This window comes from Camelina sativa, chromosome 11 (assembly GCF_030686135.1).
Source record: "Camelina sativa cultivar CO46 ecotype springtype chromosome 11, ASM3068613v1".
NCBI classification, from domain to species: Eukaryota; Viridiplantae; Streptophyta; class Magnoliopsida; order Brassicales; family Brassicaceae; genus Camelina; species Camelina sativa.
In genome coordinates, this window is record NC_141890.1 from 46,302,320 (window position 1) to 46,323,322 (window position 21,003).

At 32.8% G+C, this 21,003-nt stretch overlaps 3 protein-coding genes, 1 long non-coding RNA gene and 1 pseudogene across 5 annotated transcripts; 4 read left to right on the forward strand and 1 right to left on the reverse strand.

Annotated features, from left to right (window-relative positions):
* The first annotated feature begins 1,672 nt into the window (after positions 1-1,672).
* Positions 1,673-2,367, forward strand: LOC104726318 (DNA-directed RNA polymerase V subunit 7 pseudogene; annotated as a pseudogene). Its single transcript, XR_015570532.1, has one exon. The product of XR_015570532.1 is annotated as a DNA-directed RNA polymerase V subunit 7 pseudogene (transcript).
* Positions 2,368-9,832: 7,465 nt separating this feature from the next.
* Positions 9,833-11,767, forward strand: LOC104726319 (transcription factor MYB36). Its single transcript, XM_010445152.3, has 3 exons — positions 9,833-10,108; positions 10,329-10,458; positions 10,843-11,767. The coding sequence occupies exons 1-3, from the start codon at positions 9,973-9,975 to the stop codon at positions 11,588-11,590; spliced, it is 1,014 nt and encodes a 337-aa protein (XP_010443454.1). The 5' UTR covers positions 9,833-9,972; the 3' UTR covers positions 11,591-11,767.
* A 1,263-nt stretch (positions 11,768-13,030) lies between these two features.
* On the forward strand, positions 13,031-14,023 carry LOC104726320 (pathogenesis-related protein PRB1-2-like). Its single transcript, XM_010445153.2, has 2 exons — positions 13,031-13,317; positions 13,437-14,023. The coding sequence occupies exons 1-2, from the start codon at positions 13,065-13,067 to the stop codon at positions 13,799-13,801; spliced, it is 618 nt and encodes a 205-aa protein (XP_010443455.2). The 5' UTR covers positions 13,031-13,064; the 3' UTR covers positions 13,802-14,023.
* Positions 14,024-19,140: 5,117 nt separating this feature from the next.
* Positions 19,141-20,912, reverse strand: LOC104726322 (transcription factor BIM1-like). Its single transcript, XM_019232914.2, has 8 exons — positions 20,801-20,912; positions 20,597-20,699; positions 20,381-20,517; positions 20,188-20,302; positions 20,017-20,086; positions 19,825-19,920; positions 19,369-19,721; positions 19,141-19,276 (listed from the first exon to the last, which is right to left on the reverse strand). The coding sequence occupies exons 1-8, from the start codon at positions 20,805-20,807 to the stop codon at positions 19,141-19,143; spliced, it is 1,017 nt and encodes a 338-aa protein (XP_019088459.2). The 5' UTR covers positions 20,808-20,912.
* On the forward strand, positions 19,163-20,797 carry LOC147935499 (uncharacterized). The gene is made up of 2 exons (XR_015570533.1): positions 19,163-19,696; positions 19,767-20,797. It is a non-coding gene; the product is annotated as an uncharacterized LOC147935499 (long non-coding RNA).
* Positions 20,913-21,003: the final 91 nt, after the last annotated feature.

A 21,003-nucleotide genomic window follows, 5' to 3' on the forward strand; every position in this document is an offset into this window, starting at 1 on the left:
TTGGAAAATTATCCTAAAACATTGGATCCAATTTTCTGGCGAACAACTAAACCATTAGAACACAATATAGCAAACATAACATCAAACGTTAAAGTTAAAAATTCACCTGTTGAAGCGGCATCTAAATTTCCATGTATCAATTCACGACGTTGATTCCATACAACCTACGATTAAATACTATTAATGGAGTAGTATGTATATTTTAAAAAAAAAATTAGCACAAATCAAATAAGAAACAATAGGTAGCCATGATAACGAATATAATGTAAAGTATTTATAAGAAACCAAGATACATTCATAATATAGGGTTTTACTTTTTTACAATTTCTAGAAACACAAAAAGAAAAAAATTTCTATTTTTTTTAAAACCGACTCGCTATTATGTCTATTAATGGATTAATATGTATATATATTTTTTTTAAATTAGCACAAATCAAATAAGAAACAATAGTAATATTCATAATTTAGGGTTTTACTTTTTTACAATTTCTAGAAACACAAAAAGAAGAAAATTTCTATTTTTTTTTTTAAATCGACTCGCTATTATGTCAACTAATATTTGCATAGTTACATTTATTTTGTAATATTTTATTATATAGATTTTATTTCTATTGATTAAACTTTTTCTTTTTAAAAAAGAATCTAAATAATATATAAATTTTTGTATCTTTAAAAAATGTTAATTAGTGATATGTCTAATTATAATATGAAGTTTTAAATCCTAGGTGGACAATCTTATAGAAACTTATATAGCTAGTATAGATTTTAAACGTCGTTACGTTCAGGTGAAAAAATTGGATATTAATGGGTCAATAGTAATGGGCCTTTATAGCCCATTAACTTGTAAACAACCAAATAATTGAAGTCTAAAGAGTCGAGAGCGTCTTGTCTCGTCTCTCTTTCTTCTCTCTCTCTCTCGCCTCGCTTTGTTTATTGATTCTTCAAAATCAGTCTCACTCTCTCTGTTGCTCGATTCTCGTTTGTTTCCTACCTTCGGAATCTAAAGCAAAGGTATGCTTTCTTTATTCTTCCGATTTTCTCAAGACATTTTCAGTTCTATAGGGTCTTGGACAATGTAGGTTGCTAGAGAAAATGTAGAAAAAAAATGGTCTGAGTACTTAGTCGTAAATTGCAAACTCAAAGCTGTTGTGGGTCTTTTCATTTCTTGTAAAGTTGTTAGCTTTCGATGGAATTTTTGTGGATTCTCCCTTGGTTACTTACATGCCTGCACAGTGTTTGTTTAAATGCCTGACTGAAGTTTTTTTTATAGTCAAAGCTCACATTTTTTTTTTAATCATTCTGTTAGTCTTGGTATAAGTATAATGTGAAATCGGTTTATGATTTTATGCTCTGATTACTGTCGAGAGGTGGAATTGGTATGTTGCTAGTGCATTTATTGTAATCCAGATTCTTAAATAAAGACAGAACATTTGATCATAGGTTGCTGATGATGATTCGTAAACATAGATGTTCGTTTCAGAGAAGAACCTAGAAGTCTCTGTCTACTATCTTTCTCTTTCTCTATTCGTTCTGATTTTTTTCAAGAGTCTTTCTCTGTTCTTTCCTTTGAGAAAAATGTTATGTGATGATAGGTATAGGCCAGTTACCGTGGAACGTGATGATTCCTTATGTAACTGTTTGACAATTTTTTTTTGGTTTGGTTTTGAAGGTTGAAAAATGTTTCTCAAAGTCCAGTTACCGTGGAACGTGATGATTCCAGCTGAAATCATGGCGCTAAAGGGCTGATTCTAAAGAGGGCTATACTAGTCCAGTTACTAGACGCATTCGCTTCAAAGAAAGTAACCAAGGAGCTTGGCTACTACGTGGCAGTCACAACTCTGGACAAGATTGGAGAAGGCAAAATCAGGGAGCACACGGGTGAAGTTCTGTTCCCGGTGATGTTCAGCGGAATGACTTTCAAGATCTTTAAAGGAGAGATAATTCACGGTGTGGTGCACAAGGTCTTGAAGCACGGTGTGTTCATGAGATGTGGTCCTATCGAGAATGTTTACCTCTCATACACGAAGATGCCGGATTACAAGTACATCCCAGGAGAGAACCCGATCTTCATGAATGATAAGATGTCTAGGATCCAGGTTGAGGCTACAGTGAGGGTCGTGGTGCTTGGGACGAAGTGGATGGAGGCAGAGAGAGAGTTTCAGGCGTTGGCTAGCTTGGAAGGTGACTATCTTGGACCAATCTTTGAAGAGTGATCTGCTATCATTTCTTCATGTGGTGTGGGGGTTTTTGGGCAATCTCTCATGTCTATATAACTCAATCTTTAGTTAATGTGTGTTGGTTACTCTCTCAAGTCGTACCAAAAAATGAAAACCTTTGTGATCTTTGTGAATGTAATGATCTTCTCCACCTGCATGTGAAATATTGCTAGTGTTTTTTGCTTTTCTCTTTCGTGATCGAGGTCAAACTGGACTATCTAACCAAAGTTAACCGAACCAATCTCAGGGCACAGATTTGTATTATATTAACCGACTTTTGTTATGTCTTTTTTACCGACTTTTCCTCATTGTGTTTCATCTGCACCGTGGATTACTTAAGATTAGAATAAATTACAACCGTAGGATCTTTCCTAAATCATAAACCAACTAGGATTATTATGGGGTTTGCTCTCTCTATATATGTTGTGACAAATAACATCATCGAATTTATCAACTCTCGTTGATCCTCATTGTCAACCCTCGTTGATCTATATCTAATCAACTCTCGTTGTTGATCTTCGTTGTCAACTCTCGTTGATCTCCATGATCAACCCTCGTTGATTAACAACCAGAAGTCGATGTTCTTCTTGTTAGGGTTCGGCCATGTCATCAAGGTATATACGTTATCTTCTATGTCCAGGAGTTTTTATTATATTTTTCCTTACATGCGTAGACTAGGGTTTCTCTGTTTCGTTGTTACTCTGTTTCTACATATCTCGGTCTTCTGCTTATACATATATATATCTTGTAAACTTGACTCAATATCTGTTTCGTATTCTTGTAGGGATCAATATATATGACTGTGCTGGGACAAACGCAACATCTGATATCAACTCTCGTCGATGCTTTAACGATCAACCCTTGATCTCATCATCAATACTCGTTGATGCTTTAACGATCAACCCTTGATCTCATCATCAATACTCGTTGATGCTTTAACGATCAACTGATCTCGTTGATCTCATCATCAATACTCGTTGAGCCTAATCAACTATCGTTGATGCTTTAACGATCAACACTCGTTGATGCTCTCACGATCAAGTACCCTTCTTGATCTCATCATCAACACTCGTTGATGCTCTCACGATCAAGTACTCTTCTTGATCTCATCATCAACACTCGTTGATCCTAGCCAATTCTCGTTGATGCTCTCACGATCAAGTACTCTTCTTGATCTCATCATCAACACCTCGTTGATACTAATCAATTCTCGTTGATGCTCTCACGATCAAGTACTCTTCTTGATCTCACCATCAATACCTTGTTGATACTAATCAATTCTCGTTGATGCTCTAATATCATCAGCTCTCGTTGATCTCACCATCAACCCTTGTTGATAAAAGAAGCAAGGTTCTTGCGTTGGGTGGGGTTGTTTTTGACTTTTGCCATGACAGGTGCGCTTGCTTGGCAAGTCGAAGACCCTAAATAATATGTGAGCCTACGGGAATATAAGTGGAGTATCTGATCAACTCTCGTTGGCCCTCTCACCATCAACTCTCGTTGACCCTATAACCATCAACTCTGTTGATTCTAATCAACGTCCCTCGTTGAGTTTTTAAAAAGAAGGAAATTGAATCTATCTCCATAGATTTACGTTCTTGTTTGGGCTTCCAAACTGAAAAGAAGGGGATGCATACGACCTTTGCCATGACAGGTGCGCTTGCTTGGCAGGTCTAGAAACCCTATAAAAAAAAAGATTCAAAGTTTGGTTTTGTGGATCGCACGGTATTGTTAATATTCATTCTTTTCCTGGATCTCCCTCCCCTTGGATCTCCCTCCCCTTATACTCTGTGTCTCTCTCTTATTTTCCTGCTTTTTTTTCCTTCTCCAGCTACATAATTGCATAGATAGCTCTAGTTCGTGTCAGAATCATGGATCAATTTTATGGAGAGAATGTTTACCTCTCATCTCTCATACATGAAGATGCTGGAATATGATCTTTGTGAATGAGAAGATGTCTAGGATTCAGGTTGTGGTGATTGGAACGAAGTGGATGTAGTAGCGTACCATGTTCAATTTCCACTAATTCAAGGAAAAACATCGTTTGGATTTTAACATTTCAACATGTTGTTTTTGATATGTTTTTGGTCATATCGTCATATGCTTGTGTATATGTATATAATATATAACCAGAAGTCATCAACAAGAACTATCTCTAACTAAGTTAACGAAATCAAACTCTAGATAGTCGTGGTTTATTGTTACATATATATAATTAAGAATATTAGAAATAACAATTCTTTTGCATTCTCGCTAAATAATGATGTTGTATAAAATTAGATAACATCTAATAACACTTGAATTTAATTGAGTTAAAAAGTAATAATTTGAATAACACTAAAATCTAAAAGATTTTAAAAAAATGATTAAATCTACACATTCCAATAACACAAGATTTCAAAAGAACTTATAAAACGTTTGATCGAATAATAGTGGAATTCATCATTCTATTAAATTTTTTCACATTCCCGTGTCCAATACCCCACCTAAGTTTTTGTGTTAAGATTTTGGAGCAGTTGTTTCGTGTTCGATAGATTAAAAAAATATACATGCTTGTTATTTAAATTGTACGTACACGGATATGAAAAATAAAATTTAAAATTCTTACTTTTACCTAGGGTGGATATTGATTTTGGACTACTATTATGTCTCTCTTGTCATGTTCTTTAATTATAATAGTATCATTTTCAAGAAAATGTCAGGTTTTAAGATTGTGTGGCTTGTATCATTTTTTTTGTGTGGCTTGTATCATTTATAACTTCAAATATAGATAAGATGATTTAAATTTATTTGTATGACATAAAAGATCAGGATAGACAACTCAAGCAGCGACATATAATATATATAACAGTTAAATTTCTGAAAATCTGCAATTCGCAATATTGCATTGTCTAAATTCGAATCTTATTACTAATTAATTAATAGTAATACTAACACACTTGGACCTAGAATCTGGCCAATGAACAAAACTTGTGGCCAGAGAAGCTTCGTAAACGACGTCGTCTAGTCACAAAAATCCCAATATTCGAACAAACCCAACTCAGAGAATTAGACCAAGAAAATTAGTGTTAATATGGAGATGAGGTTAGGTAATGGATTAAAGGGTCGTCCAAAGACAAGCTAGAGGGATGGCAACAAAATGTGACAGGACTGCTGCAATCTTCTTTCTCTGTCTATCTCCCTCTAAATAGTTAGTACTTATTAGGTTTGACTTTAAATAAATATATTTTGTTTGATTCTTAAGTAATAATTATTTAAATTTAATTATAATGAAAAATTAGTTTATTCTTATCTATGAACAGAAAAGTCAGCCCCTCGCAAGTCCAAAAGATCTTCTTTAATTTTCTTGTCATTAAAAAAATTAGAAAGTGAAGTAGGAGAAAAACTAAAGCATGACATTATCAACTCCGATGTCGTATCTTCCTTGTACACAGAACATCCTTCTCTAACCAATTACCAAATTAATTTGTTATAAGAAAATTATTACAAAATGTTGTGTTAATCATTGACCCATGAACTTAATAAATAAAAGATTCAACAGTAAAATAAACAAAGGTGAGGTCAGTCCAGTTTTGATCGGAAAACATTATCTAGAAACAAAATGAACTTTATTTGTAGTTTTTGTTAAGAACATGAGACTAATTAAACACGTATTAATAGGTGATGCATGTATACCATTTAATTAACACTGTTGAATTTGGATCTAGTATAGACTGTATAGTATAAGCTTGAGTATATAATAATTAATGGTTTGAATTTAGAAAATAAGTCGTATTAGTAGTAATTTAATTGTAAGGTCAAGAAGATACGTGACACCATCGAATAAACCAATGTCTTGTCCTCTACAAACAAATATATGGTATGGTTTTGTTTAATTATGCCCTCGTCTTAAGTCATCAATGCAACACCTAACACGCGCTAGTGACATTTCCTTCATCTGGTCAAACTCACACGTACATACACCCACACGTGTTGTATACATATTTTATTTTTTCTTAAAATGAAAATTATTAATTTGAACCAATATAGCAGGGGATATATAGTAGTATGAATCAATCTATCATATGAAATCTAATACATAAAAACTGAATCATATGAAACACAATCATTTTAATTTTACCGTCTCATTGCAAAGGAAATTGTGTACGGTAATGGGTTAGTCAACCCAAAAGTGACGTGATGATGAGTGACACTTTTCCTTTGGTTAGTTTTTGGTTGGTAAAAAGAAAATATTAATTATAATATAACTTTGGCATACTCAATCTTGTCTTGAATTTGTTGGGAAAATATAACAAATCTTTGAAAAATCAGGAAAATAAAAGGTCCAATCACAAAAGAAAAAATACGAATTATAAAGTGAACATATTTTAAAATTATTTGTAGTTTTAATTTATTTAACTTTTATTTTGGTTAGGATTTAATATTTATAAACAATTCACCACATTAATGGCGAGTGTACATATGTAAGTATATATAAATCGAATTTTTAGTCACTTTAAATATTAATTAGCAATATTAATATATTTAGTGGTGTTTTCTTATTAATATTTATGATATTTCATGGCTTATAAGGGGATCATTAATGAGAGAACTTTTTTTTGTGTTCTTAGATTAAATATATAGTGAAAATAATGTTACATCAGTTGTTAAAATCATAGGTAAAAAAAATGGGAGAACTAATTATGGTATTCTTAGAATAAAGATATAGTGAAATAATATTCATAAACATTTTACAAATTATAAAAACTTATAAAATAACATTTAAATTGCTTACTTATATAAAAGCAATTGTATACTTATAAATTAATATAATATTCATAAACATTTTACAAATTATAAAAACTTATAAAATAACATTTAAATTGCTTACTTATATAAAAGCAATTGTATACTTATAAATTAATATAATATTCTTAAACATTTTACAAATTATAAAAAATTATAAAATAACATTTAAATTGCTTACTTATATAAAAGCAATTGTGTACTTATAAATTAATATAATATTCTTAAACATATTACAATTATAAAAACTTATAAATTAACATTTAAATTGCATACTTATATAAAAGCAATTATATACTTATAAATTAATATAATATTCTTAAACATATTACAATTATAAAAACTTATAAATTAACATTTAAATTGCTTACTTATATAAAAGCAATTATATACTTATAAATTAATATAATATTCTTAAACATATTACAATTATAAAAACTTATAAATTAACATTTAAATTGCTTACTTATATAAATGAAATATTTTCTTTTTTTCCAAAAAATCTCGTCCAATCACATGAAGCCACGTCAAATAAGAACTGGGCTTAAATCAGTTCTACATAAAGAACTAAAAAAAGTGTTCTAAGCCACTATTTATTATTTTTATAATTTTTTTGGGCTTAGAACACCCTTGGTGTTCTCCTATTAATGATGGCCTAATTAGTTCTAACATGTATCAACCATAATATTAAAGTGTACACATAGATAATCATATACACAGTAAGTAGTGTTTCCATCCCAATAACAAAAAGAGTGTGCAATGATATTAGAAAATCTTTGGGATATATAGAGAATATTAGCTGGGAAATTAATCAAACAACATTGATTAATCAATAGAAGCTAATACGCACCTATCTAAGCTTATCCTCTTATATGACATAAAAAAAAAAAAAGAAAAAAAAAAGAGATCACACACACCTATCTATGTATACAATATACAAATATTTTAACCACTAACCAGCTCGATTATAATGTCTTAAAGATTGGGATTTGTCAAATGCATCGATTCTAGGGTTTTGAAAAAGGACAACAAGAAACATTTTCGTTGCTTTAATTTTAAAGCTCTGAATTTCCTGGTGTCTTCAATCTTTTATTAAATTATTCTAAAGAATATATTTTATTATATTGTAGGGTTATTAATTTATACAGAATATTAGTTGCTCCCTTTTGAAATTTTGATGGTTTCCTCTTGTTATGTTGTTGCCTAGTTGTGGTTCCTTATCTCACTTGATTATTTTAACTAACTAATTTTAAAACTGATTAAAATTATAATTTATTTTGTTATATATGCATTAAGTTTTTGTAACGACATACTTGTGATAAACCAAGGTCTATTAGTGTAAGTTGTCTGGTTGTTCAGATCAATAATTGTATTAAAGCTTCTCCTTTTATATTAAAATACAGTCTTCCATGCACCAATCAATTTAATTTCCACAATTAGCATTAAAAAATTCTCGAAACTGATATTTGCTTAAGAAAAACAAAGGTAAAATAACAAAATGGTATGTACATGTATATATATAAGGTTTTAGAAAACAATTTTAATTTGAAATGCGGCCAATCCTATATATTTATTCAAGATCATAATAGTTGTCGCTTAGATCATATTATTGGTACAAACTTACGTACTTTAAGACGTAACTCTTGCAAGTTTGGAAAGCCAAGGTAATTTTTTTACTAATGACTATTGACCTGATTCATGCAAAGCCATTTGTTATAGATTTACGATCATTACCTAGGGTAGACGACTACAGTTCTAAATATTTGAAGATAGATTATATTTTTTTATCATATTATTCCTATTCAAATTTCTTCGAAGTTGAAAATGCATCCACTGCGCGTAGACTATAAGATCAAATATCTATAATTAAACTATATGTGTATATATATATTATGTAAAAGAGACTATAAGTCAAAGAACCAAGAGTTTCTAGAACACATATATAAATATGTGAGACACATTAAAAAACGGTCTCGACATGGAAATTGATGCTACTTTGAGATGAAGTCAAACTTATTTTACAAAGGACGATCGACTCATATAGAACTGTATATGTATGGAATATGGTCTTCTCGATATCGACGTTTTCTGAACAAATCTGTTCTTTTATGGTTCTCGACTATATGTTTCGGTTGATGATACAAAAGTATGGAAATACTGAAAGTTATATGGAACATAAAATAGTAAAGTCATATATATTGTTAACATACTGTTTCTTAATTTCTTTGGCCATTATACATTTATGCAATTTCCAAAAACTAACTAGTGTTTCTGTCATAGTTGAGAAAATCTAAAAATTAAGAAAGTCAGAATTGTGTCCTTTTTGCCTTTTCATTAGAAATTCACTTATCCAGACAAATCTTCTATAAGTTTCAGCAAATTATCCAAATTCAAGAATTGCATCAGAAATTAAAATAACTGATGACATTTGATTGGCTATAGAGAGAACATTTCAACCCAAGTCACGACAAATCGAGATGATGGTTTGTTTTCTGCCCTTTAATTTGACCTATTGATTAATTAAAATACATAAAGTGATAATGCGATTGGACAAATTTTTCACGCAAGTGTTTCTTTTACGTTAATGATTATTAAAACTAAGACAACTTTTTGCCTTTTCAGAATGAATAATACAATGTAATTAAAATTTAGAAAACTAATCTAAAATGCAGAAAAAGCATAAACCCTAGTTAGAAAAATATATTATTAGGGTTGAAGTTGAATTATTAGAAGAAATACACTAAAACGCGGAGAGGACTTCACATATTTTTTTAATAATTACTTTTTCAGTTATAATAATCATCAACTAATATCCTCTTTTTCTCGTCTTTATAAATCATCTCTTCTGAGCATTAGATCATTTCATCATCACATCAATCATATCAACACTTGGAAAGAGAAAAGAAGAACAACGACAAGATCAAGAAGAACAACAACGACAAGATCAAGAAAAGACAAGATTTGTAAGAAAATGGGAAGAGCTCCATGCTGCGACAAGGCAAACGTGAAGAAAGGGCCATGGTCGCCGGAAGAAGATGTGAAGCTCAAGGATTACATCGACAAATATGGCACTGGTGGCAACTGGATCGCACTGCCTCAGAAAATTGGTAACACACAGTTCTACTTTTGTTTAAATTCTAATCCCATAGCTAAAGTTCTTATAATTTCTATTAGTATCTTATAATTTATGTTTCAGCTTCTTTCTAATTTACACATATGGTTTATCAAAAAATGCATGTAAATTGTAAACCCCTCTCTTGATTTTTGATTTAGATATGGATTAGATCAAGTTTTGTGCTGATTTTGAGATTTGTGTAAATTATATAGGTTTGAAGAGATGTGGTAAGAGCTGCAGACTGAGATGGCTTAATTACTTAAGACCAAACATCAAACATGGTGGTTTTTCTGAGGAAGAAGACAGTATCATCTTGAGTCTCTACATTAGCATTGGGAGCCGGTCAGTGATCTATTTCTCTTGATCTCTCTTATTAATAAGTTAATTAATTAATTAACACCTCTTAATAAAAGTATATAATTAATACTTTTCTCGTTGTGAATTAGAGGTAAATATTCCTATTGAAATTCAACTTGAGACTCTTGTCTTTTTACCTTTTGTCTATGAATCTTATGCTGAAACACATGCAAGCCCATGTTTCTTCAAGCTATGGTATCTCTCATAGAATTTAGGGTTTATATTGTCTCTTTCTTCTTGTTTTAGTGTCTTTGTAAGAACCTTTATACATTTATACTTATGAAACGTGAACTTGGTGAGTGATTTCTAATATATGGTTTTTCTAATAAACGTTCTTTTAATTTTAACCTTAATGTGATATATATGCAGGTGGTCCATAATTGCAGCTCAGCTTCCTGGAAGGACTGACAACGATATCAAGAATTATTGGAACACAAAGCTGAAGAAGAAACTTCTTGGAAGACAGAAACAAATGAATCGTCAAGACTCCATATCCGATTCTACTGAAAACAATGTCAGCAACAACAACAAAAAGAGTACTCCTCAGAATCTGAGCAATTCAGCACTCGAGAGGCTTCAACTTCACATGCAGCTTCAGAATCTACAAAACCCATTCTCTAGTTTCTACAACAACCCTATCTTGTGGCCCAAGCTTCATCCATTGCTGCAGAGTACTACTACAACTACACCTAATCAAATCTCTAAACTTGCATCTCAAGAAAGCTTCCACCCCTTGGGAGTTAACGTTGATCATCAGAACAATAATATCAAGCTAGCTGAGATCAACAATGGAGTCTCTCCTCTCTATTCGGAGAACGTAGAGCAATCCCTAAACCCCGCTCAAGAGTTTCAACCTAGTTTCGGTTTTTCGCAGGACCTTCGATTAGATAATCATAACATGGACCTTATGAACAGAGGTCATTCTAAAGAATTGTTTCAAGTGGGGAACGAGTTTGAGCTAACGACGAATGGTTCGAGTTGGTGGTCAGAGGAAGTGGAGCTAGAGAGGAAAACGACATCGTCGAGTTCTTGGGGATCAGCTTCTGTTCTTGATCAGACGACTGAAGGAATGGTTATGCTTCAAGATTACGCTCAGATGAGCTACCACAGTGTGTAATCATTAATATCATGAATATATATGTGTAACTTATAGGGTTGGATTATTTGTTTAAAATATGTATTATTTCGGTCATAAGCTTATAGCAATGTGGAGGGTGCATGAAAGGGGAGGTTTCATAATTTCTATAAATATGTAACGAGTTGTGGATAATAATAAAGTAAAACGTTAATTCTACTTACAGTACTTTTCTTTTTATTCTGGAGTGATATATATTTTTTTTGCTAAGTGAGTAAATGGAGTGATATATATTTTATACTATGAAACAGTTGCATGTACAGTATTCATAAATAAATTCTGTGAAAATCCCACACCTTTATAATCGTTTGTGTAACACTATACCGCAGCTTATATTAATAACGGTATCATTGGTGTCCCAATTTTAATCCGATTTGAGGATTCCAAAATTTACAGAAGTGAAAGAAAAAAAAATATTACAGAAGTGTTGGTTGTATTAGTTACTGATTGACCCAGGAAATAATGGGCTTGAACTTTATTTCATTTCCAAGGCCCATTAAAAGATGCGACTCGCTGAGAGTGACGTGGCATGACGTTGACAAGCAAGCAAAGAAAACTAAAAAAAATTCCTCAACTAGAAAGTAAAATACTTTAGATTGACCATAAAGATGAGTATCAAAGTATAACTAATGTGGCGTTAATTAAATTTTGTAAAATAAAACCATTACATAAAATGTCCATTGGGGGGGACATTATAGGCCGGCTAATTTTTTTTTATATTCAGTAATCTCGTATCTATTATCCGATAGTTGGTAATTATTATATTTATATCCGATCCATGTAAAACTAATATAATTTGATCTGTTCTATCCGCAGATAAATTAATTATGGACGATCACCTTTTCCTTGTGCCACTTGAAAATCTGAAATTCAGAAACCAATTAGAATATCATTCAACGCATGAAATTGATAGATAAAGAGAATTTTTAGAGATATTAATTTAACTCCATCACAACTTTTTTTCTATGTATTCTTATTTTTTATTTTTAAGACTTTTTATATGCATGAGATGACAAAGATTTTTTGTTACTTCAAAATAAATTTCTCAATTCTATTCTGCAAATAATAAACATAATTCTGAATTTAACGTGAATCGGATATATAGTTTTTTTAACCATTTTGAATAACTAAGATAAGTGATGGTTCGACAAAAAAGAAAAAAGAAGAGATCAAATGTTCATATACTACTCAAGAAATTAATGTAGATGTATAAGACAAAAATTTGTATTAAAATCCTAATTGACATATTATAATTAACCATAAAACCCATTTAACCAAAGGGAAACATTAAAGAGTGGTAACCATAATCGAACATGGAAGCCACATTGTAGTTGACATTCTCTAAAGGTCCAAATTCATTAGTTAATTCATCAATTCGTAACTTATAAATAATCATTCACCAAAGTCATTTCTCTTCACCACCCACAAAACCATTTTTCATAGTCACACCACAAAGATGGCGACCAGTTCATCAATGACCCTAGTCATTATCTTCACAATTTCCCTTCTCTTGGTCGCTTTCCAAGAAGTCCATGCAGACTATTACCGACCGAGGCCACCAGTTACCCCTACCCCTTATGTCCCTAAGCCATGGCTCCCAGTTCCGAGTCCCAAGCCTGTTTACCGGCTTCCTACTTACCCAAGACTACCCGCTGGCTCAATCGCTAGATTGTTTCTTGACCCACATAACGCTCTTCGGTCCAGACTAGGTATTTATTTGTCATAAATATTGTTACAATTAGTTGAGGGATCCGGATTCAAATTTTTAAAAAATATTGTATAATGTTGTTGTTAATGATTTGGTGAAATGAATATCATTCCCTATCAGGTGTGTCTCCATTGATTTGGGACAGCAAGCTAGCTAGCTACGCGACATGGTGGGCTAACCAAAGGCGTTACGACTGCTCAATGACTCACTCAACGGGACCATACGGTGAGAACCTGTTTTGGGGAAGTGGCTCGGACTGGACACCAACTTTTGCGGTGCAGTCATGGGTCGTTGAAGGAAGGTCCTACAACCACAACACCAACTCGTGTGACGGAAGTGGAATGTGTGGTCACTACACTCAGATGGTGTGGCGTGACACCAAAAGGCTTGGGTGCGCGCGTGTGGTGTGTGAGAATGGTGCAGGAGTTTTCATCACTTGTAACTACGACCCACCGGGTAACTACGTTGGAGAGAAGCCTTACTAAAAAAAGACAAGAAACACTTTTTTTAAAGGGGTTTTCTTTGTACTTGATTTCATTTAATTTCTTAATATTTTCATTTTCCAATATCTTCGTAAACTGAAATTTCCGACAGATATCTAATTTGTATGGGTCATCGTTATGTTGTTTAAAAAAATTGTTCTGGTGGTACGTCGCATTTTGGTGAGTGGGAGTACCCAAGTAAGTTGAGTTTTGGTATTTGGTTCACAGTTGTTATGTTTGTGTGTTGCCAAGTTCTTTTGTGTTAAAAAACGTTTATCATACATAATACACTACAAGAAAATACATCCATTTACGACCACGGTATTGCCGTATTGGTAGGAAATTGGTTAGAAGTAGCCTATTCCAACGACTTTCTGACCAAATCAAATCGTCGGAATTCTCTGGTCGAAAACCAACATTTGGGGTGACCATATGTACCTCTTACAAACTGTTCATTACATGTATGAATATGACTTTGTTGTTGGAGTTACTAACAATATGACTTTGTTTTAATCTTTGAAATCGTTGATCATGAAAACTACCATTAGTTATATTCATTCTTTATATGATTGACTAACCCCTAATGAATCGTTTTAATCGTTTCTATTCTTGAGTAACACATTATGTCAAATTATATATAATGCCGTTGGGCTTCAATTATATTCCTCCAGACATACATTGTTTCATGCAATGATTCTTTCTCTTTATTAGTCTCAAAACGTCTCTCTTCTTCTTACTCATCTCTCAGAAACAAAACAAGAACAAACACATTTGATCTTCTTCTCCAGCTGTGTATAGAATCATTGCGTTCTTGAAAACTTCGGGACTATTGGGTTTCGAAGAAGAGGGAAATGCCTAATCTAGGAATCCGCCCCGCATATTACTACTGTTATTAGCAATAAATTCCTGAAAATTAAATAAAAGGTGATTTACTCAAATCTAATCCAAATTAGGTAATATTACCAGAATCTACAAACAAAGATTTTATTATTAGAATATTTCGGATATTTTTAAAATACCCAGCATGCCCTTATTTTATGTTACCGAAAAAAACGTAATTACAAAAATGTCATTGCCACGTTAGACGTCACGTCAGAAACGCTGACGTGGAACAATATCTCAGCCATAACGCGTTACAAAGGTATGTTGCGGCTGAGTTATAGGTATATTACGACTGAGTTATGGAAAAAAACATTTGAGTAAGAGTGGACGGCTGAGATAGAGCATAACTCAGCCAAGTGTTACGGCTGACTTATCAACATCTGGCTGACTTATCAAAATCTGGCTGAGTTAGAGCATAACTCAGCCAAGCGTTACGGCTGACTTATCAAAATCTGGCTGAGTTACGCTCTAACTCAGCCGTCCTTACGGCTGAGTTTTCACCCGATGGTTGAGTTGTTAAAATTTTGGCTGAGTTATCACTATGACACGGCTGAGTTATCACTACGACACGACTGAGTTACCATTTTCCGACTAGCTAAGTTATCGTATAACTCAGCCGTGATAGGTTGACTTATCGTACAACTCAGCCGTGATAGGCTGACTTATCGTACAACTCAGCCATTTGACGGCTGACTTAGTAGCATAAGATTAATTACTAGAATGTTCTTTAGTTACGGCTGACTTATTAAACAATACGGCTGAGTTACATATTTTCAGTTGATGAAGCGGCTGAATTTGGCACCAATTTTTTTGCTTTTTAATTACTGTAATGTTTTTCATGTTGTGACTGAGTTATAATTTGTTTGATGGCTGAGTTTTATTTAGGCGGGGTTATTAATTGTTTGATGGCTGACTTGCCACGTCGGACGCAACATCCATGTCAACATCCATGCCGGCATTCCATGTCATCATTTCAACATCCATGTCATCATGTATTTAACACCGACGATAGAGGGTGTATAATTGTGCAGATAGATGGAGGCACAACACACGATCAGCTACGTCTCTGTGTAGAGTTTTCGACGAAAGAGTCTACAGAAACTAGTGGAGCTAGAGGAAGTATGATTTGGCCAAGCAGTGACTCGAAAGTAGAATCTACATACGAAGTGTACGGTGGGGGATTTGAAGGCACTTGTTTTGATTATGGTAAGATCGTTGACAAAGAAAACCAAGAAGAAGAAGAAGTTGTCGAAGTAGCTTCTGACGAAGAAGAAGACGATGAATTTTCAACCCGATTTAATGTTTTCGACGACTCCGATATATCAGCCATTAAGGATTTATAAATCACTATAAGTCAGCCGTCACATGAATCAACGAGACCTTTCGTTTTCCAGTAAATATTATAACTCAGCCGTAAAATCATATATATCAGTCATTTACTTTCATATTGTTTCTTGTGATAACTCAGCCATAAAACACTATAACTCAGCCGTAACATGAATCGACGAGACCTTTCGTTTTCCTGTAAATATTATAACTCAGCCGTCAAGTCATATATATCATTCATTTACTTTCAAATTGTTTCTTGTGATAACTCAGCCATAACTCACTATAACTCAGCTGTCACATGACCTTTCGTTTTCCCTTAATGATTATAACTCAGCCGTAAAGTCATATATATCATCCATTTACTTTCAGATTGTTTCTTGTGATAACTCAGCCATAACTCACTATAACTCAGCTGTCACATGACCTTTCGTTTTCCCGTAATGATTATAACTCAGCCGTAAAGCGATATTTTGGCTGAAAACCATTAGTTAACCTAATAATACACATATTTCCATTCTAAATTTAAATTTGGAGTTATAATAATTTTAATATTCAATTGTTGGAGAAATACTTTTAGAAAAACAAAATTCTAAATTCGAATAATAATTATTTAATTATTTGCAATAATATCTTGTGATAAAAAGCTCACTTTATGAATTTATTATGCGTGTGGATTTGAGCAGACACAAAATTAGTGATTTTTCGCGCTTCCCTAACAACACTTTTTGTAATATCGAGAGATGTTTTAATACTTGTTAGGAATCTGACAGAACAAAAGACCCATGAAAGAAAGAAGAATACGTTTTCATATTATTGAGAAGACCCTAAACCGACCAAACCGAACCGAACCGGAAATAATAGACATATTTCCATTCTAAATTTAAATTTTGAGTTATAATAATTTTAATATTCAATTGTTGGAGAAATACTTTTAGAATAATAAAATTCTAAATTCGAATAATAATTATTTAATTATTTGCAATAATATCTTGTGATAAAAAGTTCACTTTATGAATTTATTATGCCTGTGGATTTGAGCAGGCACATAATTAGTGATTTCTCGCGCTTCCCTAACATCACTTTTTGTAATATCGAGAGACGTTTTAATACTTATTAGGAATCTAACAGAACAAAAGACCCAGGAAAGAAAGAAAAATATGTTTTCATAAGACCCTAAACGATAACTCAGGCATAACTTTACCATAACTCAGCCAACCCTCAAATTAGAATGACTAAATAACTGACCAAACCGAACCGAACCGGACACTATTTTTCCATTATTTTCGGTTGTATTCGGCTTGCTATCGGTTATATTAAGTTAATCGACCTAATTTAGATAACATTTGGATTATTTATGGTTATATATTCATGTAACCGACCCATAACCGAAAATAACCGAAAAGTAATTTCAAAATTTTTTAAATTTTCAAATGGTTATCATATTAGTATATCCAAATTATCACCTTAAACCAAACACAATATAACCAAAACCAAACTGTTATATTAAAACCCATAATGTTGGAAATATGAACCCTAAACCTCAAACCCTAACCCTAACCCTAACCCCTAAATGTCATGTTTTGAATGTTTTACACATTTTGATCAGACTGTGTAAAAATCAATCTTTGTCTACAATTATTACTTTTTATTGCTTATAATGATTGTAATATTCATTTTTTCATTCTATATTTTTATTTTGAATTATAATAATTCTAATTTACAAATATTTCATAAGTCAGCCGTTTATGTCGATAACTCAGCCATATCAGTCAAATGTTTGAGAAATACTTTTATTAGAAAAAAAATTTAAAACTCAAATTCAAATTTTGAATTCTTTTTAAATAAAAAATCGCTAAAATCTCATTTATTACGCGTGTGGTTCTTAACAATAAACATAATTATTGTTTGTGTCTCCCCAACAACACTTTTTGTATTCTCGAGAAGGTATATAATAAATTAATATATCCGTTGCATAACTCAGCCATAACTTCACCATAACATAGCCAACCCTCAAATTATAATGACTAAATAACCGATCAAACCTAACCGAACCGGAAACTATTTTTTCCATTATTTTTGGTTAATTACTGTTATATTCGGCTTGCTATCGGTTATATTAAGTTAATCGACCTAATTTGAATAACATTTGGATTATTTATGGTTATATATTCATCTAACCGACCCATAACCGGAAATAACCGAAAAGTAATTTGAAAAATTTTGAAATTTTGAAATGGTAATCATATTAGTATATCCATATTACCACCTTAAACCAAACACATTAAAACACATTAGAACCAAAACAAACAAAAAAACAAATAATGTTACTCATCTGAACCCTAAACCCCAACCCTAACCCTAACCCCTAAACGTCATGTGTTGTATGTTCATCAGAATGTGTAAAAATCAATCTTTCTCTATAATTATTACTTTTTATTGGTTATAATAATTGTGATATTCATATTTCAATTGTACATTTAAATTTTGAGTTATAATAATGTAATTTTACAAATATTTCATAAGTCAGCCATGTAAGTCAATAACTCAGCCATCATTTAGTCACTTTGTCGGAATTTTTTTTATTTTTTATTCGAATTTTGAGTTCAATTTTTTAATTATTTTGTATAATATACTGTGAAAAAACTAACTTTATGAATTTATTACGCGTGTGGATATGAGCAGACACATAATTATTGTTTAGGTTTTCCCAACAACACTTTTGTAATATCAAGGCAAAAGACGGAACGAAACCATACCAAGTACATAACTCAGCCATAACTCTCGTACAAAATACATAACTCAGCCATAACATATATGTTTATTTAATATTTACTTATAACTCAACCGTGTAAGTACATAACTCAACCATAACAACATATATGTTTATTTAATATTTTGTATTCTACCAAAATATTTTAGCTCGGAATGGTCATTCTCTCAATTCCATGTACCAGAAGTCACTCAATACTTTGCAGCATTTGGCGCTCAGAACACAATTGAGATTATCGGCATGGACGGAAGGTAACGAAGACTTTCTAAATCTCTTTGAATATATTCACATCATCATCCACAAGTAGTCATATATGTGCTTCCACCACACAAGTTAGAATATCAAAAAAAACATAAAATAACTAAGAACCACACATCTGATTCATCGGCCTTACAGTTTCTACAGGTGCAATTTTGATCCAGTGAATGGAGGAGATGCTTGCTTTCGTCAAGTCCACCCCTGAATTCTCCAATGCTTCTCTCAGTGTTTTCACTAATCTGCTCCACATAAATGTATTTTTAAAGAAAGGTAAATAACTTTTTTGCTGTAACTGTGACAAGATCAAAGGAGAGGTCTTTTAGTTTTTTACCCTTGTGAGTAAACACTTGAAATACTGATGTTACCCTCAAGAATTTCCTCATCTTCTACTTCTTCTTCTTCTTTCAATGGCTGAGTTTGACTCCGAGAACTCGGGATTGGCTCTACGGCTTCTGATGACGCGACTCTTGTGTGGAACTGAGGTACAGGATTACCCGCAATCACAGGAGAGAAAAAATTGTTGCTTTGAATCGACAATGGAAAGGTCGTTGCAGCTGTCGGATGATCGATAGCAACGCCTTGCGCTGTTGCAAGTACTGGAACCGGAATGTTGTTCTTCTCTTCTTCCAGTTTTGGAGCAAAAGCAACGGTTCCTTCAGGTACCAGCTGTTGATTGTTTCTCTGCTGTAATGTAAACAGATTAACATTACATGGATTGTTTGTTTTCAGTTTCCAACCCCGTAGAAAGAGAATGAGGTATGGTTGGAAAATGTGAGATTGTATTTACCCAATTCAATAGCTTTGCAGGTTCGTGATTCCATCCTTGGTAAGAGGTTTCATACTTGTCTGCTTTCTCCTGTAAGAATTGAATATACTCGATAACCTGTATAAAGTTTCAAAAGAATATATTTTAGAGATTAAGAAATGATGAGAGTGAATCTTCTGTTACATAACTTTTGAGAGAAAATTATAGTTATACCTCTAGTAAGAATGAGGCCTTGTCCCGCTTTTGGTCACTGTTAGGTATTAGTTGTCTCAACATTTGAAATCTGCAATGGGGATCCATTAACAATGTTTGATTAGTCTCGCCTCTCTGCTAAACTCTATAACCAACTCCGCTTTTGCTGAGTACAACATATTCAAGACTTACCTATCATTGATCTTACTCCTTCTTTGTTGCTCTGTAACAGAATGTTTAGACCTAGGTGTGCTCAGCTTTTGATCGTTACCAGAGCCTCTCACATCTGCTTTTACCCTCAAATCCACTGTAAAGGACGAATCAATCAGATCTTAATCTGCTACGGTTTAGAAAACATAAAGCTGGCATGTTAGAAATTACAAACCTCTGTGGCTCTGGCTAGTCGAGGAGCTTTCTTTCATCATAAGAAAATCCTCTTCATCATCTAGATCATCTTCCTGTGAACTTCCTTTTGCTGACCTTATCATGTCCATGAAGCTTTGGCTCTTAAGCCCAGATCCTCTGCAACCAAAGTAAAAACCTTAGTCGATCTTCCTTTTAAGACCGAGTAATAGAGAAAAAGAGAAGAGTTGAGACTTACTGAGAGGAAGAGCGAGAAGTGAAACCGCTCATATGGTTATTAGTCAAAGACTGGGACCGTCGTTCCACCACTGGCCATTGTCCCACAGTTGCTGCAACATCAGCTATACATTAAAGAAAACAACTGATATCATCATTTCATGTTGTTTCTAAACACTTGTAAACTAGTCTAATTTAACATCACGATATGAATTTTTCTTGTTACCTCTCATGTTTGCTCTCTCCCCAACATTATTCTCCTTCCTTGTCTGTCCCTTCTTCCCCGAAACAGATTCATCCCAGCGTAAGAGCTGCAATTAGAGTTTGTAAAGTTGTTTTTTTTTTTTTTTGTTATTCATTGGCTAGATACGGTAGCAGTTTTATCGGTTTATCTTTTGTTAATCCAGTTTGGGAGAGAGAGAGTTACCA

Coding starts and splice junctions, on each gene's coding strand:
- LOC104726319 (XM_010445152.3), top strand. CDS start 9,973: ATGGGAAGAGCTCCATGCTGCGACAAGGCAAACGTGAAGAAAGGGCCA. Junction 10,109..10,328: donor CGCACTGCCTCAGAAAATTG/GTAACACACAGT, acceptor TAAATTATATAG/GTTTGAAGAGATGTGGTAAG. Junction 10,459..10,842: donor TACATTAGCATTGGGAGCCG/GTCAGTGATCTA, acceptor ATATATATGCAG/GTGGTCCATAATTGCAGCTC.
- LOC104726320 (XM_010445153.2), top strand. CDS start 13,065: ATGGCGACCAGTTCATCAATGACCCTAGTCATTATCTTCACAATTTCC. Junction 13,318..13,436: donor CGCTCTTCGGTCCAGACTAG/GTATTTATTTGT, acceptor ATTCCCTATCAG/GTGTGTCTCCATTGATTTGG.
- LOC104726322 (XM_019232914.2), bottom strand. Junction 20,087..20,187: donor AGGAGTAAGATCAATGATAG/GTAAGTCTTGAA, acceptor TCCCCATTGCAG/ATTTCAAATGTTGAGACAAC. Junction 19,921..20,016: donor AGGCCTCATTCTTACTAGAG/GTATAACTATAA, acceptor AACTTTATACAG/GTTATCGAGTATATTCAATT.